General features: G+C 37.7%; 1 protein-coding gene across 2 annotated transcripts in view; it reads right to left on the bottom strand.

Annotated features, from left to right (window-relative positions):
• The window catches only part of RASA3 (RAS p21 protein activator 3), a 134,775-nt gene that overhangs the window by 52,018 nt on the left and 66,856 nt on the right, over nucleotides 1–15,901 (bottom strand). For both annotated transcript variants that reach the window (XM_062601661.1, XM_062601663.1), the window contains exon 5: nucleotides 3,814–3,890. In XM_062601661.1, coding sequence (XP_062457645.1) covers nucleotides 3,814–3,890 — 77 coding nt within the window. The remainder of the gene's footprint in view (nucleotides 1–3,813; nucleotides 3,891–15,901) is intronic.

The following is a 15,901-nucleotide window of genomic DNA, read 5'->3' as shown; positions in this document are numbered from 1 at the left end:
TACAGCCTCTGAAGGGCTCTGATGAAGCACAACAGCTTAGTGGTTTAGGGCTAAATGAAAGTATTGAATGCTTCCTAGGGAAAAGTTATTAGGTAACAATTTTTAATCGACTTTTTTTGCTTCTTTTGTAGAGGCTAAGAAAGCTTGCATGCCTTTTGCATTTTAAAATAATCTAATTCTTCATATTCAAGAGCTCAGCACGTAGCAATTTTAATGCCTGCTTCCATTCAGACGAACGTTCCCATTCAGCTGACTGCTGACAGTGTGCTCCACAGGGCTGCAGACTAGCTGAGCAAAGTCCCAGCTGTCTGAGGCTCTCTGGGAGATGGAGGTGGTGACAATGCACACAGGCTTGAAGAAGGCACAGCAATGAAGATATGACCTGCTGAGGAGCTGATAAGAAAACTGATTTTTTGGAACTGAGTTTCTGGAAAAATTTCCTAGCTAGGCCTAGTTTTTAGTGAGTCTGCATATGTGTCTTTGAGCACTATCCTGGGGCTTAGAAAAGCATCTCTGAGGTATTTCTGAACTGTTGCCCACTGGAAGCAGCTTTTGTTCTCCTCACCAACCTGAATTGTTCAACTAGCTACATCTAAGTGTCAATTTACAAGTAGTATTTATCTTCCTGCACCTAAGAGTCCTATTAAAGAAAAAAAGTCAACAAAATCACAAGATAAGCATTCTAAACATTCTGCTCTGAAGAATGCAGAATTAAGTGATTTTAGGTTCTTGCTCACAGTCTTATAGCTTTATCTTACTTGCTCACTGTGAGAGCTTTCATGAGCTACCCACATCAAAATCAGGTATCTTTACATACTTCATTTGGTAGCTGCACTCCTCTAATTCACCTAGTCTCTACTTTTTACTCATGCATTATCTATAACACACAGTCTACCTTCCTTACCTTCTCTATTCTTCCCAGTGGCAAATCTTCCCACTGTGTCCAGGCATGCAGACACTTAATTAAGCATTACTTAATTACTATGCTCTCTCTTTACATGTCTGAACACCAGAATCAAACTATCTATGAACAAACCTGAAATAGATTTCAGGCAGTGTGGGAAAATGTCGCAGAGCCATAGTCTGCAGGAAAGGCTTTGTATACGTTCCAAAAGCAAAATTTTAAAAAGGTGCTGCATGAAGAAAATGCCACACTACATTCTGAAATGCTATTTTTCTGCTGTGATCATTCCGCTTTCTCTCTTCCCATTCATAAGATATACTGTCACAAAAACCTGTAACAATGGATCTACATACTCTAAAAATATTTATTTCCTAATCTAAACTTTACTCCCACTTACCACTCAAACTACAAATAGCTTTGGAGACTAGCCAGAGCCAAACGGAGTACTTAGATCATCTACAGAAGAGAGGCTGGGAAAGACATCTCCAGCAAAAAAACTTGTTTAGGTCCAATGTTCAGTTTTTATTTCTTAGATCCAAAAGCTGGATTTAAATTGAGATAAACTCTGAACATTATTATATAGTGGTTAAAAGCTCATTTTTCTAGGCATTTCAGCCAATGCATTTTATTTATTGAACAATACCTTGCAAGTCAAGGTTATGGAATGTAATCCATAACAATCCAATCTAAGTATTTTCTCTGTGTTATAGAAAATGAAAGAAATAGTGTTCAAATCAAGGTCATATAAGCAAGAATTTGAATAGAGATTTAAAACCTGTCTGGTCAAATGAATAGAAAGGTAAAGAAAATGCTGAACATTCTTATGTCTGAAAAGGTGCTTCTTAATATATTACACATGCACCTTCTTGCTTCATGAAAAGTAATAAGGCAATGACAACTTTAAGAATACAACCATCTCTAGCATTTCAGGAATTTAGCTAGAGTTAAAAAACTTCTATGATGTTCTATGATGTTAATGTTACCAGGTCTTATTTCACTGAAGACAAAATCTTTAAAAGAAGACAAAACCTTTAAAAGAAGGCTGGCCATGGCATGGCATAATTCCACAAAACAAAGTGAAGGGAGTCAAGCACTTTGATGCTCTATCAATATGGCACCTCACTGTCCAAAACAGAGACCATGGTGACAGTGGAAGGATGCTCTAGTTAATCTCTATTTATAAAGTACCAGACATCACAGCCCACAATTAGGGTTCACAAGGAATCTACAGAGAGGCTTCTGTGGCTGTATCACACCACATGGGAGTGCACTGCACGCCTCCAGAAAGGCCAAAACAATGTATTTTGGTCCTTTGGACAATTCTACTCCTTTTCCCTCTCCAGGCACTGCATTCTCTGAGTCCAAGTCTAGAGATAAGCACAAATGTCCCATGCACCCCATACACCTACAGCCTCTTGGCATTGCAGAGATATGGTGGATAGGACAATAAAAAAGAAGGACAATAAAATGTCTTTTCCCATCCTTTGCTACCTCATCTCTCAAAGCCTTAGGACCTATTGCACAATACAAATAACACATCAACATAAGATACTAGACTAGGACTTGGGAGATGCAGGTTTTAACTCTGGTTTCTTGGACTTTCTGTGATCATCACCTGGGCATATTCAAATTGCACAATGGAAAATCACATAAAAAAACTCCTCAGGTAATAATTACATGAAGGCTGGGCCCTCCAAGTGGTGCACAGCTATACTGACATAACAACCTCTGTCCTGAGAGAGGTACAGCTAGGTTCAAAGAGGTATTGTGCCTCAATTAGCAAGTTTGCTGGATATCAGAGTCTACACAGTAATTTTCACCAGAGTCTCTGTGCTATTCAATATGCCTCACTGCTTAGAAGAAGGAAAAAAAAAAAAAAAAAAAAAAAGATCAGTGGAGTCAGTGGAGTGCAGAGAGAAAGACTTCAAGTATGCCAACTCACTGAGCTTTGAAAGTGCTAGATGTATGCGCAGGCATGCAAGACTGCATAATCCAGCGCATCCTCATATTAACAGTATGCCTGGAAGGATGCAGATCAACAGACATTTCTCACCTGCATTTGCTAACAGGTCCAAGCTGCAAAAACTACTCTGATAGCATCATACACGTTAAGCTAGTTGGCAATTGTTTCAAAAGAAAAGTGCTCTGCTAGGAAAGTTCTGTCCAGCCCTATTATTAGACTCTCATTTGACACCGTTCTGTGCTTTTGCCAAGGCTTTGTGCACAGGTTAATGCTCCAATTTTAACAGCTTTTCTGACAGACAGAGAATACAAGGCAGGTTCCTGACAGAAACCTACCAGCTCAGCCACTGCTCCTGAAGCAGCCACCTAACAGGCTTTGCTGCTGTCAGACTGATGGCCTCACATACTCCTCCATAGCAGAATGGGAAATCTTGACTCCTATCTGAGTCCCGGGGCTTCAAGATTTCAATTAGTTAGAAGTGAGATGCGATGGCCGATTCTGAGACTACTACCATAACTGATGGAAGACTTTTTGTTAAGCTAGCTCTGTAACACTCTGTCACTATGTAAGTTATGCTATAAATTTGCTTAGCTCATAAGATCCTTAACATAAAGCAGAAGGACATTAACATTATGCTTTGATGAGTTTTTAATATTTATGCCATGACTAAATTGGATAAGTGATTTATTAACATTTAAAAGTGTTACGAAAAAAATTACTTAGATCATGTGGAGAAGGGGAGGAAAAAATGAAAAAACATCCCACATCCTAGAAATTCATAAGGATATCACTTATTAAGAGCAGCTGTTAATTAAGTTCAGAGGATAAGGATATCCTCTGATTCAATTTTCAATCAATGTTTTGATTCCTCCAACTATTTTTAAATGAAGTATTGCACACTATCTGTGATTAACATGCTTCTTCATAACTCTGTATTCAACCCTACCGTGTTGCCAGCTTATGGCAGACGACACCAGTGTCTGTTATGACTTCACTCAGTCTCAGTTCAAGGTGGACCTTTCCCTGAAAAACATCAAAAATATCAGACAAAAGTTTAATGTTACTCATAGCCAGTCATACCATTCCAACTTAAAACAAAGCAAGTCTGCTAATGTGAACAATTCCAAAAGGAGTTTAAAGATCAGTTAACAGCTGTAAAGTTATTTCACCTGCCAGAGAATCCAGATTAGTAGCCGTTCTACTCAATTTCAGTGCATAAGAACTCTACTATCCTCCCTTATCTTATCTCTGTATATTTTACTAATTGAGGGATACAGAGTGCCTCTGGTCTGAGACTAAAATACTTTGTTATAGCTTTATCTATATTTAGCTTTTAAAAAGTTAAGCAAAGATCTGCAGCACAGTCTTCAAAAAAGATATCACATCATCACAATGTGTCACAGATGGATACCTACAAGTCTTACATTTTAAATGTTAGAAAACCACAGGGTCTAAAAATTATGAAATAGTGAAACTGTGAGAAAATTATCTGTAAAACTACATTAGCCATCTAAAGGAAAAAAAAAAAAAACAGGTCAAAAATGTTGCTAGCTTTCATAACATCTATAATTACATAGTTTTCCACTCCTTACCATCACACTAAATAACCTGGGCCAAAACTACACTCGAACATACTGAGAAAATAAAAGCATTCACAAATACAACACTGCATTCCTCTTCGTAATACTGTTACATTTTGAAACATGAGCAAATAGTCTCACTGGCAACAACTCAGCAACAGCAAATGCAAAATACATTTTGTTGTTGGCCTATTCTGGCATACCATAGCTGCCCAATGATCTATTTAAGGTAACATGGCCAAAATTGAGTCACTGACCTTCACAACTATCATCCCCTTCACCCTTTTTACTGAAGGACCCTAAAATCCTTCTTGTTAGTTACTCAGGGTGCTAACATGGGTGTCACCTTCGACTCAGTTCTGTCTCAACTCATATAAGAGACTGTTGCCACCCCTGTCATAAGATCTTCCAGATTTGACCTTTTTCTTTTTAAATACCCCCAGAACTCTTACCAGAGACTTCGTCTCTTCTGACTGCCTACAGCAACCTCCTCCTCTACAAGAACGTCTATCCTGCTTAACAAAAGATCAAACCCTGGCCTGAAATTTTAACAACGCTGTTAAGATCTACTTCCTCTACAGCAGATTTGTCTGGAGGAGATCTAGTGGAAGCAGCCTAAACCAGAGCACAAATATACTACTAAGTGACATGGACACTCAGAAGTTTTGATTAAACTCGTTCCCTGGTTCTCTGGCATTTAGCAGTTTAGATAAACTCACTCCAGTGCCTGAACATTCATATTGCAAAAGTCTATGAAAGGTGCCGCTTCTTACTGTGACAGTCAACATCTCTCCTCTTCCTTGGGTACTCTTGTCTAAGGACCGTTCTTTCCGTCTGCAGTCTTGAATGCAAGCTTCATGCTTGTTTAGGTATTTTCTTTCATCAGACCTTTATCTTAGTATTCTACTAAGTCAGAATACTTTATCTTAGTATTCTGACTTGGTAAGAAAGATTTTTTTTTCCTGACTGAGGGCTACAGTACAGGCCTTTCAAGTACATTTGGTAGAAGACACTCGTATTTATCCAGAAAACAAAAAAAAAGAGGTCTGAGCTGTATAAAACAAAATCTCACACCATATCTAGCCCTCTGACCTCTGATTCACCTCCATTTCACCAAGAAATTAATCCTCTCTTTACTCAGCATATAGAGATGCCAACATCTGTCATTTTCTTCCAAACTTGAGCCAGTTTTCATGGACAGGAAAAAGATTTTTCTGCGCAAGTACATAAAGCAGGTTCTAGAAACACTTCTTTAAGACTCAGTCCTGCTAGAGTGACCAGAAAATATGTATAACAAGGGCTATGCACACAATAAGCTGAGAATTCTGGTCATGCAGCACAGTTTTCTGGCTTTATTTTTACTACATTTTACCTTTTTCTTCACTGTTCTCTCTTCTGCCTGTCACATACTTTATCACAAGAGCTAGACCATGAGTCTCTGGAGAACAAATTTATATTACATACCAATAACAAAACACTGCTGCCATCTTCTATTGATCTTCTACATACTACCTATATTAGAGAAATTAACACTAATAAGAGTTTTGAAAGAATTAAGAGGCAGGAATAGAGAATCAGGAACTCTAGAGAAAATGCCAAGAAGGTAAGATGGTGTTTTCATAGAAATATTTCTGCTGATCTTAAGCAAAGAGAAAACCGGTCTCTCAGGAAGAAAAGAATGCCTCAATACACTTAGGTGAGCCCAAATACAAATTTACACTGCCAATTTGTTAGATTTTGCTGAAACTGAGTAAGACAGTTTAAAAATTAGAAATTAAGCTCAAAAAATGCTTTAAAGTCAGCATTATTTCACACATTTTCCCAGTTATATTAAGTATAAAAATACAGTGCAGCCTCCTTCGGGATAAATGCCAATTTTTCTTGTAGCTCTCATTTTTCTCTTGTGAAGACTTCGAAACTGGCCAGCTGCTCCAAAAGTGACTCAAAGCTTTGCAGAGCAAAACAAAGGTCATGGAATCACTTGGGCTGTCAGCCCTATGACTATTCCCAGAATACCTCATTACTTCCAGTTAAAGAATTCAAATACAAAAATATCTTAAAATAAAATAAGGCTGTCGTAATATACTTGTGAGGTTTAATTTGCAGAAAATAACCGCTCTATAGACAGAATGCCTTTTTCCAAATCAATTATACCTTTAGGCAAAACATAAGGATCCATCTGAACAAATTTACTCTTGAGCAATACCATTAGTTGGTCTACAAAATATTGGATAATGCATTTTTCAAAGAGAAGATAGAAAACTATGCAGCATTATAAAATCATCAGTTCAGCTAACCAACAGAAGGTCAGTCAATTACCTACACAGAATTAAATGGACCAAAGAAACAGGAAGCAGCCAGCATGTTTGTTTTCTGATAGTTTTTAACTAAAAAATTAATATTATTAAAAGAACTACTGTGATAATATCTACAGTCTCCAGTTGTACTAGATGCACATAGTTAAAGACTGCCTCTATGAGCAGGAAAGATTAGACAAAGCAGCAGGATTAAAAAAAAAAAAAAAAAAAGTATTTTATTCCCATTTGACAGCTGAAACACTGGGGCTTGCTCCTGTTCAGATGAAATCCCCACTGCAGAGCCAGGAAGCAAATCTAGGATCAGTCCCAGGCCTATGTCTAGGATCAGTCCCAGGCCTATGTCCTAGGCACGGTTTTTTTCCCCTCTAACTGTGAACAAATTCAGAGAAGAACCTGGAGGTTTGAAAATTTTAAAGTAGATCGCATTAATTACTACATGGATTTGTATAAAAAAGTGTGTCAGGATGTTCCTAGAAGCAGCTATGTTCTTTAGCACACCCTCCATATTTAGCTGGGCAGAATCTTTTCAAGGAACAAGTATAAGGAGTGCCAACTCAACTGCTGCACAACACTTCCTTTTGCATAAGCTGTAGGTCGTATGTCTTTCCTAATCATGTTTGACATACCATATTGGGCCCAATCAGGTTTCATATTTCAGTTCTTCATTAAAGAAGTCACCAGTAGATTGAGTTTCTTGTAGGGAAGTAAACAGTGTTCAGGAAGAAATCAGTAACAATAAAAGCTGTAAAAATGGTCTTACTAAGAAAAAACTATATGATGCTTGTTAAATATTCCATTTATTAAAAAGATAAAAGGATCTAGTTCCATTCTTGCTGACATGTTCACAGCTCTAACAGATACCAGTAAGAACGACAAACACACTTGTTAAAAAACAAACTGAACTAATTATAAGTTTGCAAAGCAAATAAAAGGAAAAAAAATAAAATAAAAAAGCAGAACCAAGGTTCTCTTTTTATGTCTGCAGGAAAAGCTTGTTCTCCACCAATTTTATTTCTCCTTGGAACGTAACCATAAGTTACTACAGACTGAAATACTAGAAGACAGTTGTAAAACAAGTAAAACTATATAAATGCTACTTACCTGTATCATGTTTCCAGCAGTTACAAATTTGTGGTTTAATTTAAACACAGTGTGTTAAAGAAGGAAAAAAAAAAAACCCACACAACCACAGATTATCCTAAGGTTATTCTTATTACAAAGCTCTGCCATATTGGCATGAGCCACTTTTAAACATTTTGAATAGATGGTGGGCCTCAGAGACAGTAATTCCAGAGTTGCCAGGACAATACTAGGAGATATTTCTTAGTGCAGTTGTGCTCTGCACACATTTTGGACTGGAATCTAACACGTATCATGTGATCCAGTGGTTGTGTGTGGACTCAGATAAAACATCTGACCTAACTCAAAACAGATGCAGATTTTTCAGGGAAAAAGTTATATATATATATATATATGTATATATATATATATATATATATATATAAAAAAAAAAATACTGATACACCCTAGAAACTTCTGTACTGTATCTTAGGTTTCAGTAAATACAAAAAGGATTCTGACCATGTAAGTTTAGAAAACAGGAGCTAATCTATCTACATCTGTTAACTTACACCTTCAAGGAGCTATCAACTATATCTTCACTAGGTCATCCTTTTTGTTACTATGAAATAGTTTTTAGAAATATTTCACTTTTAAAAAACTCAAAGGAGAAAAAACATGTCCTCATTGTTAATTCCTAACAAAAACAGGTAAAATGTTTAATTTTTAAGCAAGAGGGTTGGATATCAAAGACAACTGTCTTCACATAAAGGCTCACACACAACTATAATTGGTGCTTCTACAAAGTAACAGCAGCTGATACCATTTACATTTTCACAACACTTAAAGCAAAAAAAAAAAAAAAAAAAAAAAAAAAAAAAAAAAAGATATTGCTTCTGTTAACCTGCTGGACATGACACTGGTGCTCACCAGCTGTTCCACTTCTCTCTAGGTTTGCTGATTTTGCTGAGAATCTTTCCCCTATGGCAGGAGTGCACATGCATGAATTTCAAAACACTTGTCCCACATGGATCCATTGAGACCCTACCTCAGCACAGCTCCCCTGATCTCATCAACTCTGCAGCTCAGCTCACTGCTTCAGAGTGTGAAAGGAGGGCCTGGGACCCACCTGTGGCTCTTCACTCTTCGTACTGCTGCGGCTGCAGGTGGTATCACTCTAGCACCGGGAGATGGAGGAGGGAGGAGGAATAGCAGGGATAGGTTGCGGAGAGAGGGCTGGGCTAAGCAGGCAACCTGACACAGACACACAATTAATACCAACCCCTCATTATTTAAGATTCTCATGAATTTAGAATCATGATACTCATGGGATGTTGGTTCACTGTTCCTCACAATAAAAACACAGTTTAAAGTTTCAGAGAAAGCAGCCTACGGAAAGGAGCCCCGGAAGAATCTTAGTTCTGCAGGTACCCATGGACCAATCCAAAGCAAGAGATAACCTGTGCTGCTGCTTTTTCTGCCTTTCCAAATTTTGTTTCAGGATCTGGCAAGCGTTATTAGCCAGATCCTGTCTACTTTGACACTCTCTTAGGCAGCTGAAATGTCACTGTCTGGCACTGGAAAAGCTGAAAAACAAACAAAGCAGCCCACCCAATCTCTAAGGGCTCCTTAAACGTTGTCTGTGAGTGGGTGGAAGAGATAAGAGCAAGGGTGCAGCTACTGCTTTAAGTAAATCCAGCCCTGCAGTATTAACAGTACCCCACATAAGGTCACAGCCTGATGGCAAGTTTGAGAGCAGGAGAAAGTTTGTTTGCTCTCTACATTTACTGCTGTAACAGCTGCTTCTTCCTTTAGCAGAGGGCAGCAGGCTGCTGGGGAAGGTCTAAGTATCATGCTCCAGATCACTGGCTGCCTCTTGGACCAGGAGACAGCATACAGAAAGCCTGGAACAAAATACAATCTACTGATGAGGAAGGTTTAACAGCTCTAACAAACACTGTATGGATTCGTAAGTGCTAGACAAAATAGAACTCATGCCTGCTTGGCTTCTAAATATACAAATAAAGACAAACTAGCATGTCACCGCCACTAGGTAATTAGGAAAGCATCTTCAAACAGCACAATATTAACTTTCTTGTTTCTTTAAAGAAGTACTTCAATGTGATCAAAATACTTGCAATTGCTTGCATTCTTCTCAAATACTTTAACATGATACACTGGGTGGATATTAATCACCTGGTTTTCATGTTCCCAGACAAACTGTGTTTTTCAAATTTAGAATTCAGCTATGTTATTTTGAAATAATGTAAATTTTTAATGAAGTGGTGGGTGCTCTTTACTCTGTGCTATGTTTCAGATTAGCTTTCAGAATTAAGAAATCGAAACCAGATAGACTATCTTACTGCTTTGTGCTCCCAAGTTTGAATATAGTGCTCTTATATTCGAATCAGGAGGAAGTCTTGCCACAAAGCAGGATTTGGTCAACAACTGGTCTTTTCATTTATCAGAAACATTATTGTGAAACATTACCATTGTTTACACATGATCAAGTGCTCTGATATAATTAGGCTGGTAGGCATGTAGCCTTGAGAATTTCCCATTCTACCAAAACAGAGATTTCACATCTTTTCAAAACAACTAAAAGACAGAAACCTGAAAGCCACTGTTCATAAAAAAGAGGATCACACCCATTTATTTCCTGTGTGCGGTAGAAAGTTGATACTGAACCTGGAAGCAGCTTCTTCTTTTTAAAATTTGCATAAAGCCATGTTTATAGTAGGTTATATAAAATGTGCCAGGAACTGACTCATCTTTATGCTTGAAGCATTTAAATACCTAAATAAAGACAGTTAATGTCAGTGTTGGACAATGTGTATGTTATGTTCTAAACTGTTTAACTAAGTAAATAATTCTACCAATCACTGGAGTGATTGCTCAGTACAGTTGCTTATAAAGACAATCAACTTACCTTCAAACTGTTATGCTTAATAAAAATAGCAATTAACACCTGAATCATTCGAATTTAACACAGTTTGCTCTACATACATATCTAAAAAAACCATTGCTTTATGTAGAACAGGAGGCAGGCAGATACAGGAGAGATTCTGGCAACTTCCACAATATCAAGACGATAAGGCAAAAGAAAAAGTAACATGCTTCCAACTTCCTCTGAAGATCTGGGATAAATTCTCTTTAATTGTTAGAAGAACTGAATTTAGTAGAGCTTATTCAGAAGCTTGAGGTGAAATCCTGGCTCTGCAGAAGTCATGGCAAAACTCCCACCCCAGCAGAGCCAGGATTTCATTCATGAAACTTGACATTTGGAATACAGACACTGCACTGAATAGGAAGGTGCTAACAAAAAAGGAGGTTCTAAGCAGCAGAGTGCTCTGCCTATATTCTTCTAGGTAAAATACAGGAAACATTTGAAAGCCATGAGTGATTCTCAGCATAAAAAAAGGCTTTTAGGTGTACTCTCTAAACATCTGTGTACTCTCTAAACATCTGTGTAAATAACATTTCCCACTAGGGACACATATATGGTCCACTAAGTGGCATTCATACCAGTTTGTTCTCAAGAAAAGGCATATTTAATCAACCATAATCAAAGACCAGTGTAAGCAAAATGCAAGTGTGGTAGAGGAAGGAAGAGCTTTGGGTGTCTGAAGAAAGTATTTCTTAGCATCAGTGAATCATTAGCACAAAACATTGTGTACAGAAGGTTAAGATGTGAGACCGTTTGCTTCCTCAGTGCTGATTATCTGTCTTTTACTTTTTTGTGTGTGTTGTTAAGTTGATAGCTAAATGGATAAGTTTCAGACACAAAGTTCTTAAGAGGAGGAAGGGGAAATGAGCAATTTAAGTTTTATGTCAAATTTTTTTTTCCTCCCAACAATAAGTTTTACAGAAGACCTTGAGAAAGACTGGCTGTGCAAAAGCACTCTGTCATTTAACACTGGGAACTCAGCGGTAAGAGAACGTGACCACTGTTACATTTGTCACCGCTGTGGAGGAAGTAACTCAGAGGACACTTGAAAGGAGGAACTTTGTAACGCAAGAGGCTGCCCATGAAAACATTTCAGAATGAAATGACTCTCCTTGCCTTCTTCCCCCTCTTTAATATATACCACTACCATTTGGAATATGATAGGATATTTTAGTGTTTTTAGAATGCACTTGGATTTTTAACTGCTTCACTGATTACATGCACACAGAGTATTTCAGTTGAAAAGCTCAAACTTTGCAAAACAGACCTGAACTAGGCAGGGCTGAAGCTACTGTGGGGGGAAAAAAAAAGATAGAGAGAGAACTGCTCAAAAACAACAAAAAAGTCCTTATAAAGATCAGATGTGCACTTGAGCTTAAACTCCACTGAGAACATACAGACCACTAGAAGCATCTGTCCTCTACAGCCCCAGGCAAATGTTTGAATCAGTTACTGTTGGGTAAACTTGTGTATATAAAGGAGAAGCAAACATGCATGGATCAAGACAGATGTACACACAACAGAATGGCAATTTCTAGTTACAGTCTTCAAATAGCATAAGAATGAGAAAACAGCAGATTCTGGAAGACAAAAGACTAGTAGAAAAGAGATATCACATGGAAAGTGTGCAACACCATGCTCTTATTACACTCCATCTGCTTAAAAAATTGTCTTCTGATGTTAGTCCCTGTCTGTTTCGAAGCAAAGTTAAACCATTTTCAGTCCCCAAGTCCTGTTTTACTTCCCACTGAAATGTTTTTACTCTTAGATGCTGCATATTTAAACTCTAGGCCTGGTAACCTCCCATTGAGGAGAAGGCAGCCTCCACCAGAGGACGGGAGCTTAAACTCCTTCAACTAAATCTGCACAAACCTATTTGGTTACAGTCTCATACTTTCAAAACAAGTTCTCCAGTCTGGAAAGTTTAGCTATGAATTATACATTTAATGGCTGCTGTCAAGTGTTATTCTGCACTCCGTATAATAAGTCTTCCTGACAGCATTTAACATGTTTTAATATATTCAAAAAGAAGACACTCCTAATTCATGTCACTTCATATTTGTATACCAAACAAATATAATTTTGCTAGAGTTCAATCATTTGTTCTCCTCAGAGCAGCTTGAACTCGTGCACTTACAGCACAACAGGTCTATTTATCATCCAGGTTATAAACAGCGTTTGGGGTACGCACTGGCAGCACTACAATGGATATGCACTTAGTTATCTTCAAGCTAGCAAGAGCAAAAATAGCCATGAAGATGGGGGAGGTACTGATTTACCAGTAGAATAAAAGCTTTTCATCCTCAAGAGGTAAGAATAGCCCACAGCTGACCTATACACCATTATGTCCTGGTGGCTACTGTCACCCTGCTAGTCAGATTAAAGGAAATTCAAGTGTTCCTGGTCACAGTAGTTCCACTGATCTCAGCTAGCTAGTTTACTAAAGCTTATGAACCATACCACAAAGGACATATGAGTGGGTAATGCCCAATCTGCATTTGTGAGCTGAAGAGCTGCGCAGCATCTGTACTACAACAAACACATGGACAGTGCCCTCTTTTTTCCTTCAAAATGAGCAATCATGGTGGACTCGACTATATATTCTTGTCTTTCCAGTGCTGTCAAGCAATGAACAGACTTGGCATTAAAGCATCTGACAGTAAAACTCTGTGCAGCTTGACAATTAACTTAGCCCTGTTGTCAGTAACACTCTGCCTGCAATAAAGATCATCAAGTGAAAGCCCATCATAGTCTCACCTTGAGCTCCTGACAATACCAAACATCTCTACAAACCAGCAAGAATCAACAGCTTCAAGAAACCATAAGACAACGCAAAGCCTCAAGCTAAGCATTTCTATGAGTAGACCTGATGGCGTTACACAACAGTGCCACTCACATTTTGATTCTTTTAATATATAGGCTTATTTTTGTGTGGTATCAGAACACTTACAAAGCTATGGCTTCCAAACAAAATTTGAAAAACAGCACAAAAATCGCATCACATACTTTTCCATATCTACATATGAAAACCAAAAATCATACTCATTAAACTTCGGGTAGCCAACTCAAAACACCAGTTCTGACATTCAGAAAAGCTTATTATCCGTAATTGCAAATAAATCCTTCCATTTTCAAAAACAGATGTTCCAAAATTGGACATCTGAGAATACAGGCACTTAAGATCATTAGTATTTCAATAATCCATTGATTTTAAGATGGTTTTCAATTTCTGACTGTGCTGGATGCTTGCTTAAATCTTGGATATTTAGTGGCTTCACACATGGTAAAGAAAAGGCCTACACATGCTTAACACTGTTACCCAGTTTCTTTCATACTACAGCCTAGTAAATTGGGGCGAGGGCAAAGTTTGGTCTCCGAATCTCTTTTTTTATGCCTCACTAGCTCTTACGACCTCAAGTTACTCACATTCTCTTTGACACTTGCTTAGGGGGCAGGTTTAGCTCAGTTAGAGCATGGTGCTGCTGACACCAAGGTTGCAGGTTCAATCCCCACCCAATGGGCTATGCTGAGGGTTGGACTAGATGATCTCCAGAGGTTCCTTCCAACCTTATGATTCTATGCTTTCTCACTGTATTCAAAGCACAGGAGTTACAGTAGTATACCTCAACACAGCGATCTGATGCATAACTAAATAACCATAAAGTGCTCTATGACATGGAAAATAGTATTAAGGCCACTGACCGACAAAACCAGAAGTAGGTGTGGGAGTTCCTGGCACGTAGCCCAATGCTTCATCCACTAGATTATGGAGACAATTTCTAGCATGATTAACTGACAGTTGGTACACTAAAATTGCTTTTTGACTATTATTTTTGTATGATTCAGTGTAAATGTTAACCATTTAAAATTTCTTCAATGTTTCCCTAAAAATTGAAGAAAAACTGAGTAACATTTCTAAGTACTTCTTCCGATTAACACAAATATTCTTTCCCTTGCAAACAAAAGAGTAAATGTTTAGAAAAAAGATACAACTGAGATACCACAAATACCAAAAAAAAAACCCTCAAAACAAAAACTACACAGAAAATACCGTCTATTATTTGACCATCTTCCCTTGCATAAAAATTCCTAAAAAAATATTCACAAATCTGCTCTCACTGTCACGAAAAACAAAGCCCTCTTACAGACTTCATAAATTTAAGGACTGTGGAACACCTAAGTAAATTGACAAAGCCATCTGAGTGCTGTTCGTATTTATATTAGTTGTAATAACTGCTTATCATGGAGCCCAGAAACAGCTTTTAGCAGTTGGGCTCTTGTGAAGATACAAACAGAGGAAGTGATAAACTGTACAAACAAAGAACATGCTTTCCAGCATGCACTCCTGATTTCCCCAAGCAGCTAGAACTGTCTGCAAACCTTTCTGTTATGAGTTCACAGCATTATATTACCACTTCTGTCCTGGGTCCAAAAAGCTTCCACAAGCTCCTTTTGTGCCAATATTATAGCAAAATAAATAGTGTGGAAGCTTATCTCAATATTGGCCTTTTCAACTGATAAATTATAAAGGGAAAGTTTTCATATCCTGCAGGAAATAAACACTAAATCTATTGTTTTAAAGTCACTGTCATAAGAGGCTTTGAGGCGAGAATAGAGGGAGAAAAGGGTAAACAGAATAGACTTCAATGTTAAAAGGTTGTTAAAAGCCTTTCCGTCACCACTGGCATGAAATGTGGTGTTAAAAAGAATCAATATTTTACAAGGGAATGTTATAGACTGAACAGGCTGTCATGAGGCTTTCTTTGTATCATGTGCACAACAGTAGATTATTTAACTATATCTCTCCAAGTAAATAGAAAATTGAGCCTTGAATATATTTTCATGCATGCTTCATTATGCATAATCACACTATGTATCTGCATGCATATGCTCTAGTTGTCATTTTATGGCCTAATGTGGCAGACTTACATGCAGATTGAAAAACTAATACTTTTGTAGCAGCATTTCCCCTTATATTTATTGGGTACTGATGCACAGATAAGATTGGAGTGTCTGGGAGCTTCTAAACAAATACTGTGATTTGAAAGTGACCTATAATACATATTTACAGAAAAAAAAATCAGTTAAATAACTTCTTTATAGTGACATGATATCCCACTATATCATTTT

The sequence above is a fragment of the Rhea pennata genome, chromosome 1 (genome assembly GCF_028389875.1).
Source record: "Rhea pennata isolate bPtePen1 chromosome 1, bPtePen1.pri, whole genome shotgun sequence".
In the NCBI taxonomy this organism is placed as follows: domain Eukaryota; kingdom Metazoa; phylum Chordata; class Aves; order Rheiformes; family Rheidae; genus Rhea; species Rhea pennata.
Note: the sequence above shows the minus strand (reverse complement) of the source record. Positions and strands in the feature narration are given on the sequence as shown.